General features: G+C 39.4%; 1 protein-coding gene across 2 annotated transcripts in view; it reads left to right on the forward strand.

The window, feature by feature from the left end:
• LOC111834582 (contactin-4-like) overlaps positions 1–15,578 on the forward strand; it is a 141,927-nt gene that overhangs the window by 43,235 nt on the left and 83,114 nt on the right. For both annotated transcript variants that reach the window (XM_023794052.2, XM_023794053.2), the window contains exon 4: positions 5,327–5,502. In XM_023794052.2, the coding sequence (XP_023649820.1) occupies positions 5,327–5,502 (176 nt within the window). The remainder of the gene's footprint in view (positions 1–5,326; positions 5,503–15,578) is intronic.

Below are 15,578 nucleotides of genomic sequence, written 5' to 3' on the forward strand. Positions count from 1 at the left end.
AATCATCAGTAATTTCCCATATTATTCCATGTTACTCAGGATATTACTTTTTCTGCCCAACTTGCAGCAGAGCTGTTGTCTTTGTAATTGTTGAGAAGCAAGAACCTCGTTTAATGCCAGTGTAATTGTTTCATTATGTGTAACCCAGCCTGCTGCAGGTATTTTTTATTAATGTCCAGTGTTTCAGCCATTTGTGAGTTTGGACCGTGGCGTTGCATCATCCCGGCCGACGTGCTGAGGGCCCAGTAAACACCACCCACAGCTGCCATTTGCAGTTGTTGCAGCTTTTGCCTGCAGTGCAAACACTTGTTTGTGTTTTTGTGTATTGTGGCTCCAACCCCATATGCACATCCATATGCAAAATTTAATGTTTCCATACACAGTTATGGATGAGGATTTTGCAGGGGTCCACACTGCCGTCTGCCAGTGGCGGGGATGTCCACATCGTAAGTGTGTCATGCCTCCTGCTGGGTGCTCGCCTAGGATCAGGAATATGTATGAGTTTGTGTGTTCTTATGGGGCACTGCATTTAGCCTGTAATAATATTTTACACAGAATTTTTCTGACTGTAGTAGTCTGAGATGGTTACCAAAAACATAGTGTTAATAATAATAATTTAATAACATTAAAGAGAAGGTGAAATGTTAATTTGCACTCCTGCAGTTTGAGTTTTTATAGCCGTTTTGTTAAGCAGTGAAAGCTGAATACCTCCAGTTGTCTGGTCAGATACAGGTCATGTGGTTGCCAGGCCGATGGCAGCAAAGTAGTCAGTCAGTTTTCTTGCTATATATCATGTTATATATCTGTGTACATTTCTTTAACTGTTGATGCTTTTTAACACTGTCACTTGTGCAGTGATACTGACAGATCGTTACATAACTGTTATCCCTTTTTCCTCACTTCTTTGCTATAATTTCAGTGGTGTAATGATAGTGAGTCATCAGTTAACACATCTATACCAACAGGTAAATATAAATATATACACTAACCCTCCTTAATTGTTAGCTTTAAAAGTTTGTTCGTTTCAATGAGGAAATAATTAGCAGAATTGTTTGGAAAACAAAAAAAACAAAAAAACAAGAAAAACATTCAGTGATGTTCAGTGCAGCAAGCATCGCTTGACAGCCATTAGAAAGTGAATACATCGCCAATCTGTAGCAGCTCTACTATTGGTAAGACAAAACATAGCACAGCAAAACTGTGACCAATCTAAACATACATGCAGTTATATCAGAGAAGAATAATGTGCATTGATAGGCTTCTAGTTGAATTGGATAAGCAGGACATGTGGTGTTTAAAATGTGAGGTGTTTAACACTCAACATGTGCATCCATAATTTTGTAGACCTGCCACTCAGTTTATTTCCAGTGTGCTGAATTATCCTTCCTTACAAGGTCGCTTTTAGCCTTAAAACATAGATCCTATTTTGGTACAGGAATGGGCCACTTTATTACATAAAAGTTCAATACAATTCACATTTCTTTCCACTTACTATTAAGTGTGGCTTTTAATTTGAATCATCCCTGGAACTTTCCGTTTGCAACAGTGCATCAGTAAATCAATCAAATCAGATGCAGTTTCAAAAGTAGAGCTGAACTGAGCAGGTTTTTCAGTCCATGTGGCCTAATCTGTTTGAGTAAACAGCTAAAACAATCTTTTCTAATAAAAGATTAAATTTCCCTCACCTGAAGTATATACCTATTTGAATTCAGTTTTTGCAGTTTTAAAAACCTGTATCATTTTGTGAAATGTGTTTGATTTTTTTCCCCTTTACTTTAGTTTGTAATTCACTTGTCCCCTTCAGAACCATATGTTCCTCGTTTAGTTTAGGGTACATGAATAATCGCAAATTATATTTGAACATTCCAACACTTACTCTGGCTTGTGATCTTCTGTATACATGACAGAGACTCATTTCTTCCATTGGCTTGGTTGAACTTCGAAACTATGATTTAAAAAGTATCCACAGTTTTGTTAGAAATAACAGAAAGGGAAAAGCAGCTTAAAAAAATGATTTAATAATTAAAAATAAATGTACATACACCAGTTGTAGAACAAAATGCCATTTTAACTGTGTTGCTATGCATTACAGTACATTTAAAGGCCATTCTCCCCTAAGTATGTTGCTAAGCCTTATTAGTTTTATGTACTTCATACACATTTCAATTGATTTTCAGTTGCTTGTTTTGTGAAAATAGAAGTGATGAAATATTACTGAGAAAATGAAACAGTCAGTTCTTGCTACATTGCTCACATTATTGCTAACATTGTGTTTTTATTAATATAGATAAACATGTGATGCATTCTCCAGCTATCTTTATCTGGGCACACACACACATTCGCATGTATAGATTTATGATGTTGACTGAACTGTGTGGAAGTTCAGCAATTAAAGTGTCTTTGAAGTTAATTTCAAAAAGTCAGTTTCATAAGTAAATAGGCTAAAACAACAAGCGAGAAAAGTCATTGGGAGTGTTCGTGTCCAGCCTGTATGTGCCTTGCATTTTTAACAGGATAAGAGGTACTCCTTTGAGAAGCATTTAGCACAAACAAGCTGTCCTATAGCTTGACGTATAGGAGCCGATAATCTCTCTGTCCCCATTATTTGTATCAATTAGGGCTGCCTCACATCCTGTCAGTAATACAAACCATGACGGTCTAAGGTAGCAGAATAAATGTTTAATGTTATTTTTAATGGTCTGTGTTTTGCTTCTGGAAGCTAAAATTCTGAGCCGTGGGTGGAACACTTACACAAATCAGTGAACCTCACTGATTCCCCGTATTCAATTTTAATAAGGCCTAAAGTGGCATTCGATGCTTTCCCATGGGATGTGAGTAAAACTCAGCCCTGGCTGGTGTGAGACCATCAGTAGAGCAACAAGCCCTGTAGTTTCCGTGTCACTTTCCACTGGCTCGTCCACACTGCTGTTTGTAGTAATGATGTCTCTCTCAGGGGTTCAGCAGCCAAAGTCCCAGGCGGATACACACTACAGGAAATTTTGTTTTTCTATCGGGGAAGTAAGATAGCAGAAAACAGATAACGCAACGATTTGCTTTGTGGAAAAGGTTGGCACCTACAGGGAGCCCTTTTCCTTTGTCCCCTGTAGAAGAAACATACACTGAGCAGCTACACCTTAATACTGAGCTGTAAACTGGAAAAAGAGTGTTGGACTGTCACTTTGAGTAAAATACTGAGTGAGCTCAAATACAGTACAAATTGAATTTGCCGGAGTTTCCATATAAGGGCGTATTGTCAGTGAAATTCTCTCCAGGCCTTTACTTTTTCAAAAGGGCAATATTATTAATAGCCTGTATATGTAATTACAAAGACATTCTCCTAGTACAGTGCTGTGAAGTGAGCTATTGATGCACTTTCATTGTTTAAAGATAAGTAACCGATGAAATTGTGTCTATTCTCTCGGTTGAGGTCTCTAAAAACTTTCTTTTTTAGAATGACAATCTTGATATGATTTATCCCTCAGTGCCTGAAAAAGCACCAATACCACAAATCATGCAATCACACCATTATCACTTTGAAATGTATGTCAATTGGAGCAGCAGTGAAGTTTTCTATTGTCATAATGCAGTGGGAAAAAAGGTACCTGAGTAAATGTATTATGTATTATGATATTATACATTATATAGAGGCATTTCTTTTAAAACTAAATGTCTGCAAGGTACATTATAAGTGATTAATATATTCAACATTAAAAAATAGAGATTTTAAATTGATAATTGCTATTAAATACAGGTTTTACACTTTAATGAATCAATGATCCCTATCACTGGTGTATTATCAGAATATTTCACAGATATTAGGCATTTTGAAAGGTCAACTCCAGTTCGTGAGGAAAAGCTGGTACGTCCGAGGGGAATTGTGAATATTCCGGGAGATTTAATACGTTAAATGCTTGGGAAATCTTAAACCATTTCAGAGCATTTATAGATCTGGCTCCATTCACATTACTGCTCTATTATTATAATGTGATTTTAAATTATTTCTGGCTGACAACTTTATCTTCGTGTTCGGAATGAACCCCCCCCCCCCCATTTATTGCGATGATGGGATGTGTCTGAGAAGATCTCTCTGATTTGTGGCAGCGACTGTAAAGCCATTTTAATATGAGTGTAAACCCTCCCCTTGGTTAAAGAGAAACCCTACAACTTGTAAGGGAATGTTCACTTCCAACATACATCCGCAAACCTGACAGTGCTGCTAGCTAGATGCATTGGAAAATAAACCGATAGGCGATTCCACCTCATAACAGTGGTTTTACATGCAGCCACAGTCAGTAAAGCAGACAGTAGGTCTCATCTTCCAACCATAATCATATGTTGTCATATGAGGCCGCTTTAGGTATTAAATGGAACATTATAGAATAATCGCATTTGTTAACTGCTACTCATGCTTTACGAGAGGGTTATTAAAATAGTATGTAATATGATAAACATTTAATTCGGTATCAATTAGAAGTTGATGATGAAGTACAGATTCCAGTGCTTTTGTTGTGTGCTTTAATGTTTAAGTTTATGATCTATGCTAATGAGTCTGCAGTCGGATTGAGTAGGCTGATGCGTGTCTACATTGCGTTCCAGCCTCTGCCACCGCAGTCTTGTCCCAGCTTAGTGCCGTGGTTTTTGGCTGGTATAAAAACAAGCTTTAAGATCTTTAAAATGATTTACAATCTGACTGAATCTGCTGCTCTTTCAGAAGTTGATCACGGAAGGGATTCTGCTTATTTAATAAACAAGCTTGTTTAATAACCCTATAACCTTTTAAACAAGCAAGTGGTAATTTTTAACATAGTTCTTCATGATATTACTAATCATATAGTTATTATGAACCAGACCAATAAAGAGCATTGTACAGTAAAAGCCTTTGACAAAAAGCTGTTTTTCTGTTCTGCAGTCAATCACATATCCAATTATTTTACCGAATGTGAAGGATTGATAAAACTGTAATAGGTCATGCACCAAATATTATTTGTAATGGATATTTCACACAATAATGATTAAAATTGTTTTTTTTTCTTCTGATATCTTTAAAGTCATCTTTAGGAGTTTACTACAGCTTCATTACTAGAGTAAAATATTCTGTCCCCTGAAATTTTACGTAGTTACGCAAAATCAGTCATGCATTGTTTTTTTCAGTTTTGTTTTTGTTGTCTTCTTTGTTTTTTTTCATGGGAGGAGGATTGAAATTTTTATTAGTATCAGTATGGCATTTATTTATGCTTCTATGAAACAAGCATTTCAAAATATAACATTAAGTTGTACCACCAGTCATCAAATATATGCTGTAATAGACTTTATTTTTGTTTTTCAGGTGGAAGCTGAATGGTACATTGATCAATCCTAAACCAGGGTCCCACTACAGCCTCTTGGGAGGGAACTTGCGAATCAGTGATCTGAACAAGGACGAGGACACCGGCACGTACCAGTGTCTCGCGTCAAATTCCTTAGGGACCATCGTCAGTCGAGAGGCCACTTTAACCTTTGCGTGTAAGTCTGGTCATTCCGCCGGTGGCAAGGTGATGAAAGATTTCAATGGCCTGTCCCTTGGTGTGATGGCAATCCTGTTTAATAACACCAGTAACCTGACTGGGATCCCAGCAATCTATCCCTTCCAGTGTGTAGAACTCAGCTCATCTTGTCAGACTGAAATTGAGTCAGCATTAGGAAGCTCTGATGAATATGGCTTTATTATTTGAACGTCAAGAAGCATATGATAACTAACACTGCTTAGGGTTTATTACGTAGTTTTATTAGACAGATACACTCAGCACCCAGGTAGGTGCGATGAGCTTCGTGCTCACGTTTTGATTGGACAGCCAGCTAAGTGACAGCGTTGACGTGCCGTGATGGATGGGCCTTTCAGGCAGCATTCTGGATCATTCTTCTAGGCCAAGGCCTTTCCATCTTTCACAGGCCGCCTGCTTATGCATTCAAGATTTGTGACGTCCTTTGTCATGGAAAGATCCAGCTCAATGGGGGAACAGCACTGCTCCTGTATGACAGGTTCATCAGTCGCTATGGATGACTTTACCAACTGCTGGTTTTTATCTGGTGAAGTCGCTGTGTGATGTCTGTCTTCTTTATAACTTTGAGTACAATTAACTGCATTTTTGAAAGGGGCAGACTTACCTGGATAATTTGCAGTAGCAGATATTGGGTACTTTATTAGGTACACCTAGCTAGTACCGGCTAGGACCCACTTTATTAGGTACACCTAGCTAGTACCGGGTAGGACCCACTTTATTAGGTACACCTAGCTAGTGCCGGGTAGGACCCACTTTATTAGGTACACCTAGCTAGTACCGGCTAGGACCCACTTTATTAGGTACACCTAGCTAGTACCGGGTAGGACCCACTTTATTAGGTACACATAGCTAGTACCGGGTAGGACCCACTGCATTAGGGACACCTAGCTAGTAACGGGTAGGACCCACTTTATTAGGTACACCTAGCTAGTGCCGGGTAGGACCCACTTTATTAGGTACACCTAGCTAGTACCGGGTAGGACCCACTTTATTAGGTACACATAGCTAGTACCGGGTAGGACCCACTTTATTAGGTACACATAGCTAGTACCGGGTAGGACCCACTGCATTAGGTACACCTAGCTAGTACCAGGTGGGACCCACTTTATTAGGGACACCTACCTACAGTAGTACCGGCTAGGACCCACTTTATTAGGTACACATAGCTAGTACCGGGTAGGACCCACTGCATTAGGGACACCTAGCTAGTACCGGGTAGGACCCACTTTATTAGGTACACATAGCTAGTGCCGGGTAGGACCCACTTTATTAGGTACACCTAGCTAGTGCCGGGTAGGATCCACTTTATTAGGGACACCTAGCTAGTACCGGGTAGGACCCACTGCATTAGGGACACCTAGCTAGTACCGGGTAGGACCCACTGCATTAGGTACACCTAGCTAGTGCCGGGTAGGATCCACTTTATTAGGTACACCTAGCTAGTGCCGGGTAGGATCCACTTTATTAGGGACACCTAGCTAGTACCGGGTAGGACCCACTGCATTAGGGACACCTAGCTAGTACCGGGTAGGACCCACTGCATTAGGTACACCTAGCTAGTACAGAGTAGGACCCACTTTATTAGGTACACCTAGCTAGTACAGAGTAGGACCCACTTTATTAGGTACACATAGCTAGTACAGAGTAGGACCCAGGTTTGCCTCCAGTTCTGATTCAAAAGTAGATCACTTTAGGGAAACCTTTCTGTACACTACTGTTGTGCTGAGAAATGCCATTGACTGAATGTTTTTTTTTTGTTTGTTTGTTCATAATGCTATTCTGTCTAACCTGCGGACGCTGTAGTGAAATCCATTGAAAATCCAAGGAATGTCTATTTCTTAGTCTCTGGATCAACCATGTCTGACACCATGTTGAAAATCACTTAGATCAGGCATCTTAGGTATTCTCATGCTTAGTCAAACAATGAGTGAACCTCCGTTGTGTGCTGTACATTTTCAGCTGCAGCCACATAATTTAGAAGCAGGCTGCCCATATTCACAAGCAGATGCACCTAATAAATTGGCCACTGAATATATGTAGTGCTGGAATTCTGCCTTAGAACAATTGGGTGAAAACCAAGGGTCACGGCAACCTATAACATTGACTAGGATAGGCGGATGGATGGATGGATGGGAGGATGGACAGGTGGACGAGTGGATGAAAAGATGGAGGAAGTCTACTGACTTTTTTGCCTACGCTCTCAGTGTTTTTTGATAGGAGAGTCGGTGTTTATCATATGTGATGTTGTCCATTGAGATACGCTGACAGTTTGGATTGACTGACGTGACACGCCTCCTTAAGCAGTGCTCCTGTATTTCCCGGGAGCCTTCTTTCAACAGTAGACTTTTCTCTGCTTTACCTTTAATAACCAGTATGACATTTCCCTGTCACCACCCATAGCGTTTTTTTTCCTCCACAGAATGGAATACTTTGCCTGAGCTTGTTTTTAATCAATTTTAAATTGCTCAGCACTCCGCAGTGCAGCTCTGACACTCTTCAGGGACGCGAGCACTAGAGCGGAGGCCAGGCGCAAAACACAATGAAGCCCCCCCCCCCTCCTTGCCCCCCCGCCTCAGAAGTACGCACTGTGCCCTAACACAGTGAACATTTGGCTGCGTGCAGGTGCATCCCCTTCAGCCTTATGGGCTTGATCACCATGTCACTTCCTGCGCGGCCTTTTCTGATCCGATTTCTTGTGTGTTCCTTCCCATATTTAACTAGCTAAAGAATTTCTGACTTTCGTAGTCTGCACCATTAACGGTTCCTTGCCTACCGCCAAATTCCTGACCCTGTAAAATTCAAAATACAACATATTTGACCAATTAATGCAGCTGCATATTTCCCTGGATTGATTTAGGCTAATCCGTCACTCTAAGCACATCCACGGGGCCCCTCTAAGGGCATGAAGAAGTAATCTTTATGTTCAGAGATCCACATTAACTTACATCAAATACATAGTGGAATAATTCAGTTTCTCAGCTGCTTATAGGTCTTATAGGAAGTTTGAGAACAACGTCGGGTTCTCATACAGGTGTGTTGTTCATAGAAAAATGGGAATCTGCCAGTTTGTTTCAGCAGGGTCCTTCAGAAATAGTGTAAATGGAATTGGTTAGAATTGACAGGGTAAATGTCATGTTTGAGTTTCTTAGGATATGTCATTATGCAAAGAGACAATTTATACTCATTAATCAAACTGGATATTTTACTGAAGCAAGCCAGGTTAAGTTCTTCTCTGAAGTATACTGTAGCCGTATCTGGCTCTCCAGGGACTAGCACCAGAATTCTTTAGGCCAATACGGTTCCTACTGTCCGAAATTAAGTCACACGCTCATATATCATACTCTCTCACATTCTGCATCATTCAACACAGAAACCTGCCATCATCCCAGTAAAGCCTGTAACGCTGCACCATACCAGTGTAAATGGTTCGTGTAGATACACAGTATCTTTCAGGTGTCACAGGCTTTGGATTTGTCTGTAAATAGCATTGTAAAAAAGTAGCTATAGTCAGTGGAAAGAGCTTCTGCAATATTAACATTTAAACGTGGAATTGTTTAAAAAATTCAACAACGGAATAGATCACACTGAGAGCAAACATTTAATTTTCCTACAATATGTTGTCAGACGTGGAATGTTTTTGGCTTTAGGAACCTTTGTTTTGCATTTTCAGGGACTGTGTGAAGTATTTTTATGAGATTTCATAATAAACACCTTTGCCAAGGGAATCAGGCAAAAGATTGTGAAACCTTTTTGATCATACCTCAGGGATTTATGCAGCAATAATTTGCACAGACTACTTCAATTTTATATATTTATTTTCGAATTCAAATTTTTCAGACTTCTTCCTCTTAGGGATAGGCTTTGATATGTAAAGCATTTCACAAATATCATTTAAAAATCTTCAGTCGGTGACATCATGTAATTAAGTTGCAATAAAATATGAAATCTTGTAGGAACCTTAAATAACCTTAAATAATTTGAGCAAGTTTTTTTGAGGTACATTTGAGAATTAATGCTTAAAATCTGAGTAATTTAATTAAAATTCAATAAAATTTTTGAAAGGAATAAATATATAAAGTTCACTTTTGACATAAGTAATAAAAAAGAATGCAGTGTCTGATTAAGCTCCTGGGATTCAGTGTTGAAATTGCTTTTAAAAAAAAAAAAGTAATTACCTACCACAAAACAGGAATAGTTGCCTGGTGTAATGCATTTTTTGCAATGAATATGGGGTATGTTTTCTTTCAATAACCGAGCATTGAAAATGCAGGGTCATATGAAATTAGCAGGGATGTTTAATTGGACTAAACAATCAGAATGTCTCAATTCAAGTGAAAACGTTACGCACGAGGTCCCTGAGAAGCTAGCAGTGGCAGTATGCAAAGTGCACTGCCTTTTGGACTACTGCTGAAATAAAATGTCTGCACTGTCTCGTGTCTGCACTGTTTTACAGTGTCTGCACATTTTGCACACTTGCACTTTATGTAGTCCTGTGTTGATGTAGTGTTATACTGTACGTAGTACCGTGGTCCTGGAGGAACGCTGTCTCCTTTCACTATGTACTCTATCACTGTGGTTGAGATGACAATAAAAGCCACTTGACTTAAAATTATAGCATGTTAATGCATGAATATAATTATACTTATGTTGGGGGGGCAGCTCTATGGATTCTTATTTGGATTAAATCATATTATCTGATATGGATTATTATTTGTGCAGAAAGTCCAGCATAAACACTGATTAATTAATGAACTTGATTGATTTATTGGTTGGTTAAATGTATTGTTTAGCTGGTGAGCTGATCTCAGCACAACCTTTCCCGTTTCAAGCGGATGCCCGTACGACCTTGGGGTGAGTTTGCCGAAGTCTTCTTAACTCTACGTTGTTCACAAGTTCTGTGTTAAAATACAGGACTTGCACGTAACGCGAGGTTAGGAAGGGCTTCCGGGTAACTCACCCGAGCAGTGAATATTTCATCTACGTTATATTGACCGAGTTTATCTTTCAATTAATCAGACTCCATATATTTTAGATGGAGTATACTTAGAGAATGAGAAGTATGGCACATATATGTATCATAGAATATTAAATTATACATTAGTTTTTATATAACTAGCATACTAAAATATTGCTAATACCATTCCTGTGTACTCCATTTACTGAAAAGTTTCACAGGATTTTTTTCTTAGCCAAATTTCTAATAATAATACTAATTAATAATAATATTAATAACAGTGAAGAAGAAGTAGGCCACTTGAACACAGGCCAAGGTCTGATCAACCTTGGTCAGGTCGCCTGGTTGAGTATGTCGTAAGACCCCAAACACCTCATTACTACAGGATACAGCACTGATGACGTGTCCAAAGTTCTGCGTCATGGGAATATATCTAACAACTGAAAACAGCATTAATACAACCTGATCTTCAGATTCCAAACACAAATCCTACCTGACTGTGGATATTTCTGTACATAAGGATACACTGCATCATCTTATTAATGCTTCAGTTTTCTTATGGTAAAATGATTATTGATGAGTGTTTTATTAGATAACTCACCTGTACTCTTTGTGCCAGTTGGTTAGTTATGGTGTGCATTTGTGCACCTCAAGAAATGCAAAACCAATTACCGGATCTTGCAGCTTGTGAAAATTTATTTGCGAAAGAACCGGTGTTACTTTTTTGTTCATGAATAAAACTGACACAATCTTGTTAATTGTATTTCACCAGATGGAAGTTTTAATGTCTGAGATATTGGAAGCTGATACGGAAAACAGCAGTTTCCAGAGTAGAACGAATAGCGTGCGTTGTAATTTATAACTCCAGTAAACGGTCTTCCAGCTGTTCCATTCGTCTCGAAAAAATCATACTTGTGTCTGCCGCTAATGAAATGCAAATAGTCCGTTGCTATATTTGTTAAGTATGACAAGAAATGTATTTTTTGCTTATGTGTTGGCATGTTTTCACTCATTTAGCTCTTAAATCTTTGTTAAGATCCATCTATTATATTCACCACGATTTTAATTAGTGAGGTCCCATAGGTTCGCTGTGTTGGTGTGATTTGCATCCTGATGCCTGGCAGTAAAGTGCCCTGGCAGTAAAGGTGATCGTAAGACGGCGGCCAGCCGACCCGCATTGTGTCAGGCAGCATTTCCATGCTCCTTCAGGCGTTTCCTTTTTATCTTAAATGTGAAACTACTGCCATTCATGGAAATGGAAGCAAAATAATTTCACCTTAAATAAATAATTTATGCTTATACACTGAAAAATCCTGGGCTGTTCCTGCCTCTGGGATAGGCTCCGGACCCCCATGACTGAGAATAGGTCGAGATTTCAGAAAATGGATGGATGGATGGCACTGAGTTGGGGATAGAAATGAGTTTCCCCTTAATTTGTCAGCAGCTTATTTGAGTCAGACAGAAATCAACCACATCTCCTCATCAGAATCAAACAGTAATATAAAAGCATGTGGGTTTGTGCAATCTGAAAGCATCTTGTAGATGTGTACACAAACCAAAAGAAATGCTTGGATTCTATACTAACTTTTCAGGCAGTAATCTGTCTAGCTGACTAATTGCACAATGATCAGTTATGGCTGCAAATGCTAATCAACTGTTGTTTTTCATCATTTTAGTGAATGTCATCATCCATTGCTTGCAGAGTTTTTTTTTTTAAATCCATTTTTCTTTACACGTGATAGCACCCCCCCATTTTGGATCTGAGTAAGGAGAGCAACTGGCAAGAGCAGAAACACGGAAGCAGATTCTGAGTCAGAGGGAAAAAGTTTATATGAAGAGCCAAGAATGAGGGGCAGCTGCATTGCCTCGATGCAAATGGGCGGCATCACTGGCTGACCCTCACGGCTTGGCTGTGGGCCATCACACAGTGACACAGTGACGTTAAAACAGTCACGTAGCAGGTGTGATGCAGTGCAACTGGATTGCTCAGAATTAGACAATGCCATTCTTATATTAATAATTTTAGATATGAAGAATGTTTATTTAGGACACATTTGAAAGGTCAAATACTTTTTTTAGTGTTTATGTATTTTTGCAAAGTTAATGGGTATATATATATATAATGCATTTTATAGATTTGTGAGTATGAACTGTAGATATGAGCTATATTTTGCTATGAGTTTGGCTCATTTCTGAAGCAGCCAATCAGCTGGTAGCTTTATTTAGAGAGGACCTTTACGTCTTTCAGAGAATAATAAGCCCTCTTGGCACCTGTGTGTTGCCTCTGAACATTATCTCTAAATGTTCTCAGAATGTTGCAAGCAGTCTGCTGTATACTCCTGAAAGAATGACTCATCTTTTGTCGTAAACGCTGATGGGGAAAAAACAGATCTTTAGCTACAAAAAAGAAATGATTAACTTTGTGGTTTAAATGCTTCCTCCATTTCTCCGAGAAATTCACTGAAAAGCCATTATAACATCAAATTTGTAAATTTAAGTTGTTTTCCCATCACAAAGAAGTCGCCTCCGGTACTGAGCTTCCACAAGCCTTTCCTTCCACGATCTCCGGCACGGCTCGCAGTGGCAGATCCGGACACAGCGTGCTTTCCACGGTATATAAAGGGCACACAGTCACAGCTGTATCCTGACAGGGGAGCATGTAGTGTTTGTTCAAGTCTATTGCACCGCTCCTCTCAATCCACAGGCTTCACTGGAAGCGTCCGCCTGAATCCCACCATATTTTAATGGGGCTTTCTGCCAAAGCAGCGGGACTCTCTGGGCCTTTTGTTCAACAATGGCCTCTTTGCACAGATACATTTTTGGATTGCAGTGGTGGAGGGGCTATTTGGGTTTTTTCCCCACACTACAAACAGTTTTCAGAGCCAAAAGGATTTGTTATGTCACACACACATACCTGCATTTTATACTGGTAGTATTGTTACTGTTAATTAATTGTCACTGTACATGTGACTTAATTTATACTCCATACCTTAATCTGTACTTCTGATCTGTGTTTCTGTGTTACTTACTGTAGTTTTTAGTGGAAGAGTATCTAAAGTAAGACTTTCATTGCATAGTGGACCTGACTGTATGACAAATAAACTGTTGAATCTTGAATCTATAAAGATTCACAATGCCCATTCTGGAGAGTAATTGAATAAAAGTCTTGCCAATATATTGAGTTTCTACAATAAATTCTGATGACTGTTTTACCAAAAAAAACATGTGTACCATACACACACACACAAACACACACACACACACACACACACACCCAACAAACACATGTTTGTGTTCTTATCTTTATGGGGACCGCCCATTCATTTCTATGGGCAAAACCCCACTATGAAAACCTTAACTCCTACCCATAAGTAACCAATCAAAAAACAAGACTATTGACATTTTTTGTTATTTGATTGCAGTGACTGATTCTTACAAAATTAAGATTCCCCTTGGGGGGACCAAAAAACAATAGTCCCCACGATGTCAAAATGACAGGTTTTTATCATATTGTGGAGCAATTTGGTGACAAAATTTCCAGGGCACAAAAAACAGCAGGACACCAGTCCATCACAGGGGGTGTGCACACACAGACATACGCGCACACACACACACACACAAACACACACACACACACAAGCAAAACGTTAAAAGTCTGTGTTAATCACAGGTGTCCAACCCAACTTCCAACCCAAAAGACATTGAATGAAAAATCTTTCTTGCTCTTGGCAAGAAAAGTAGCAATAAAGTGATCTTGGGTCTTTTCATCTCACTCATTGTTGCTGGAAGTATGAAATATTGCATTTATGAACACTTAAAGAAATGGACGTGGCCCTCTTCACGTATGGAGCATCCTAAAGCAGGTCTCCTCTTCCCCCTACAGTTGTGCCTAAATCGGCCCCTGGCTCCTACCCATCTGCTTTTATCTCGAATGCGGTGGGACCTAAAATGATTTGAAACTACTTTCTTTTTTAATTAATTCAGCACCTTAGATGTCCAGTGCTTTTGTCCACTTTGTTCTCCTGTGCACAATCGCCCCCATCTTTTCTGGGGGCTTTTATCCGATACTGTGTTCTTGATTCAGATGAAAGTGAGTGAAACGCCACTCAGAACCCTTTCTGCCAGTCCATTGTCACGGGACCGGACCGGGCGAGGTCCGCCGGGCGGACTGCTTGAGCGGAACATTTGCGAGCGTGTCGAGCTGCGGCGTGAAGCTGGCGGGATTGCTGTGCGGGAGGGGCCAGCCCAGCACGATGACCCCCTCAGCTGCCTTTGCTGTGTGCAGGGAGCTCTTACAGCAGGTGTGGCAGGGAATACGCTCATTTCTGCTTTGTTTTTTGTTTTGTTTGTTTGCTGTTTACTTCTGTGTTGTTTGCTCATTGAAATATTCCCTTTCATGGCAGTTTATTTCCAACCTTATAGCCTCTGTGTATAATAAGACTGGAAAAAGTACTACATTTCTGAAAACACTAGTATCAGTTTAAATACGAAAAAACCATTCCTGTTAACATTATATGAGTGAATTACTTTCAAATTTTGAATTTTTGTTGTTTTTTTTTTTGTTTTGAGATCCATGGACACGGGGCATCAACTCTGAGCTACCTGGACGTAACAGCACCTCAGTTACCAAATTACTTATTAATTGCTAGGAAATCCAAGGAAACCCTTTTCATAATAGCACTAAAGGGTATAATACTGCCATTAGCAAAAGTGTTGTAGGGTTAAAAAGGAGATTTATGTTTTAAGAAATAATTACAGCCAGCCTCCTAATAGACTTGTCTCGTAGCCAATATGACATTTATTAGCTGACCTTATAGTACTCTTCATAAATCAGTGAGCCTAGTAATTTTCCATTTAAATCCATTCTTGAAGCAGAACTAATCAGCAATCTTATTTCAAAGGGGGTCGACTTCTGCAGTACTGGAGATTTACCATTGATTTGTCCTAGAAAAAAAGTCTTCATTTTTGCACTGCTGCTCGAGGTGACATGACAATATGGAGGATATTCCAGAACAAGGTTAATTAAGGTTAATTATTGCAATTGGTAGAGGTTGGCACACTTTGAATGGCTTGTACTACCATTT

Source organism: Paramormyrops kingsleyae, chromosome 8, assembly GCF_048594095.1.
Source record: "Paramormyrops kingsleyae isolate MSU_618 chromosome 8, PKINGS_0.4, whole genome shotgun sequence".
Lineage (NCBI taxonomy): Eukaryota > Metazoa > Chordata > Actinopteri > Osteoglossiformes > Mormyridae > Paramormyrops > Paramormyrops kingsleyae.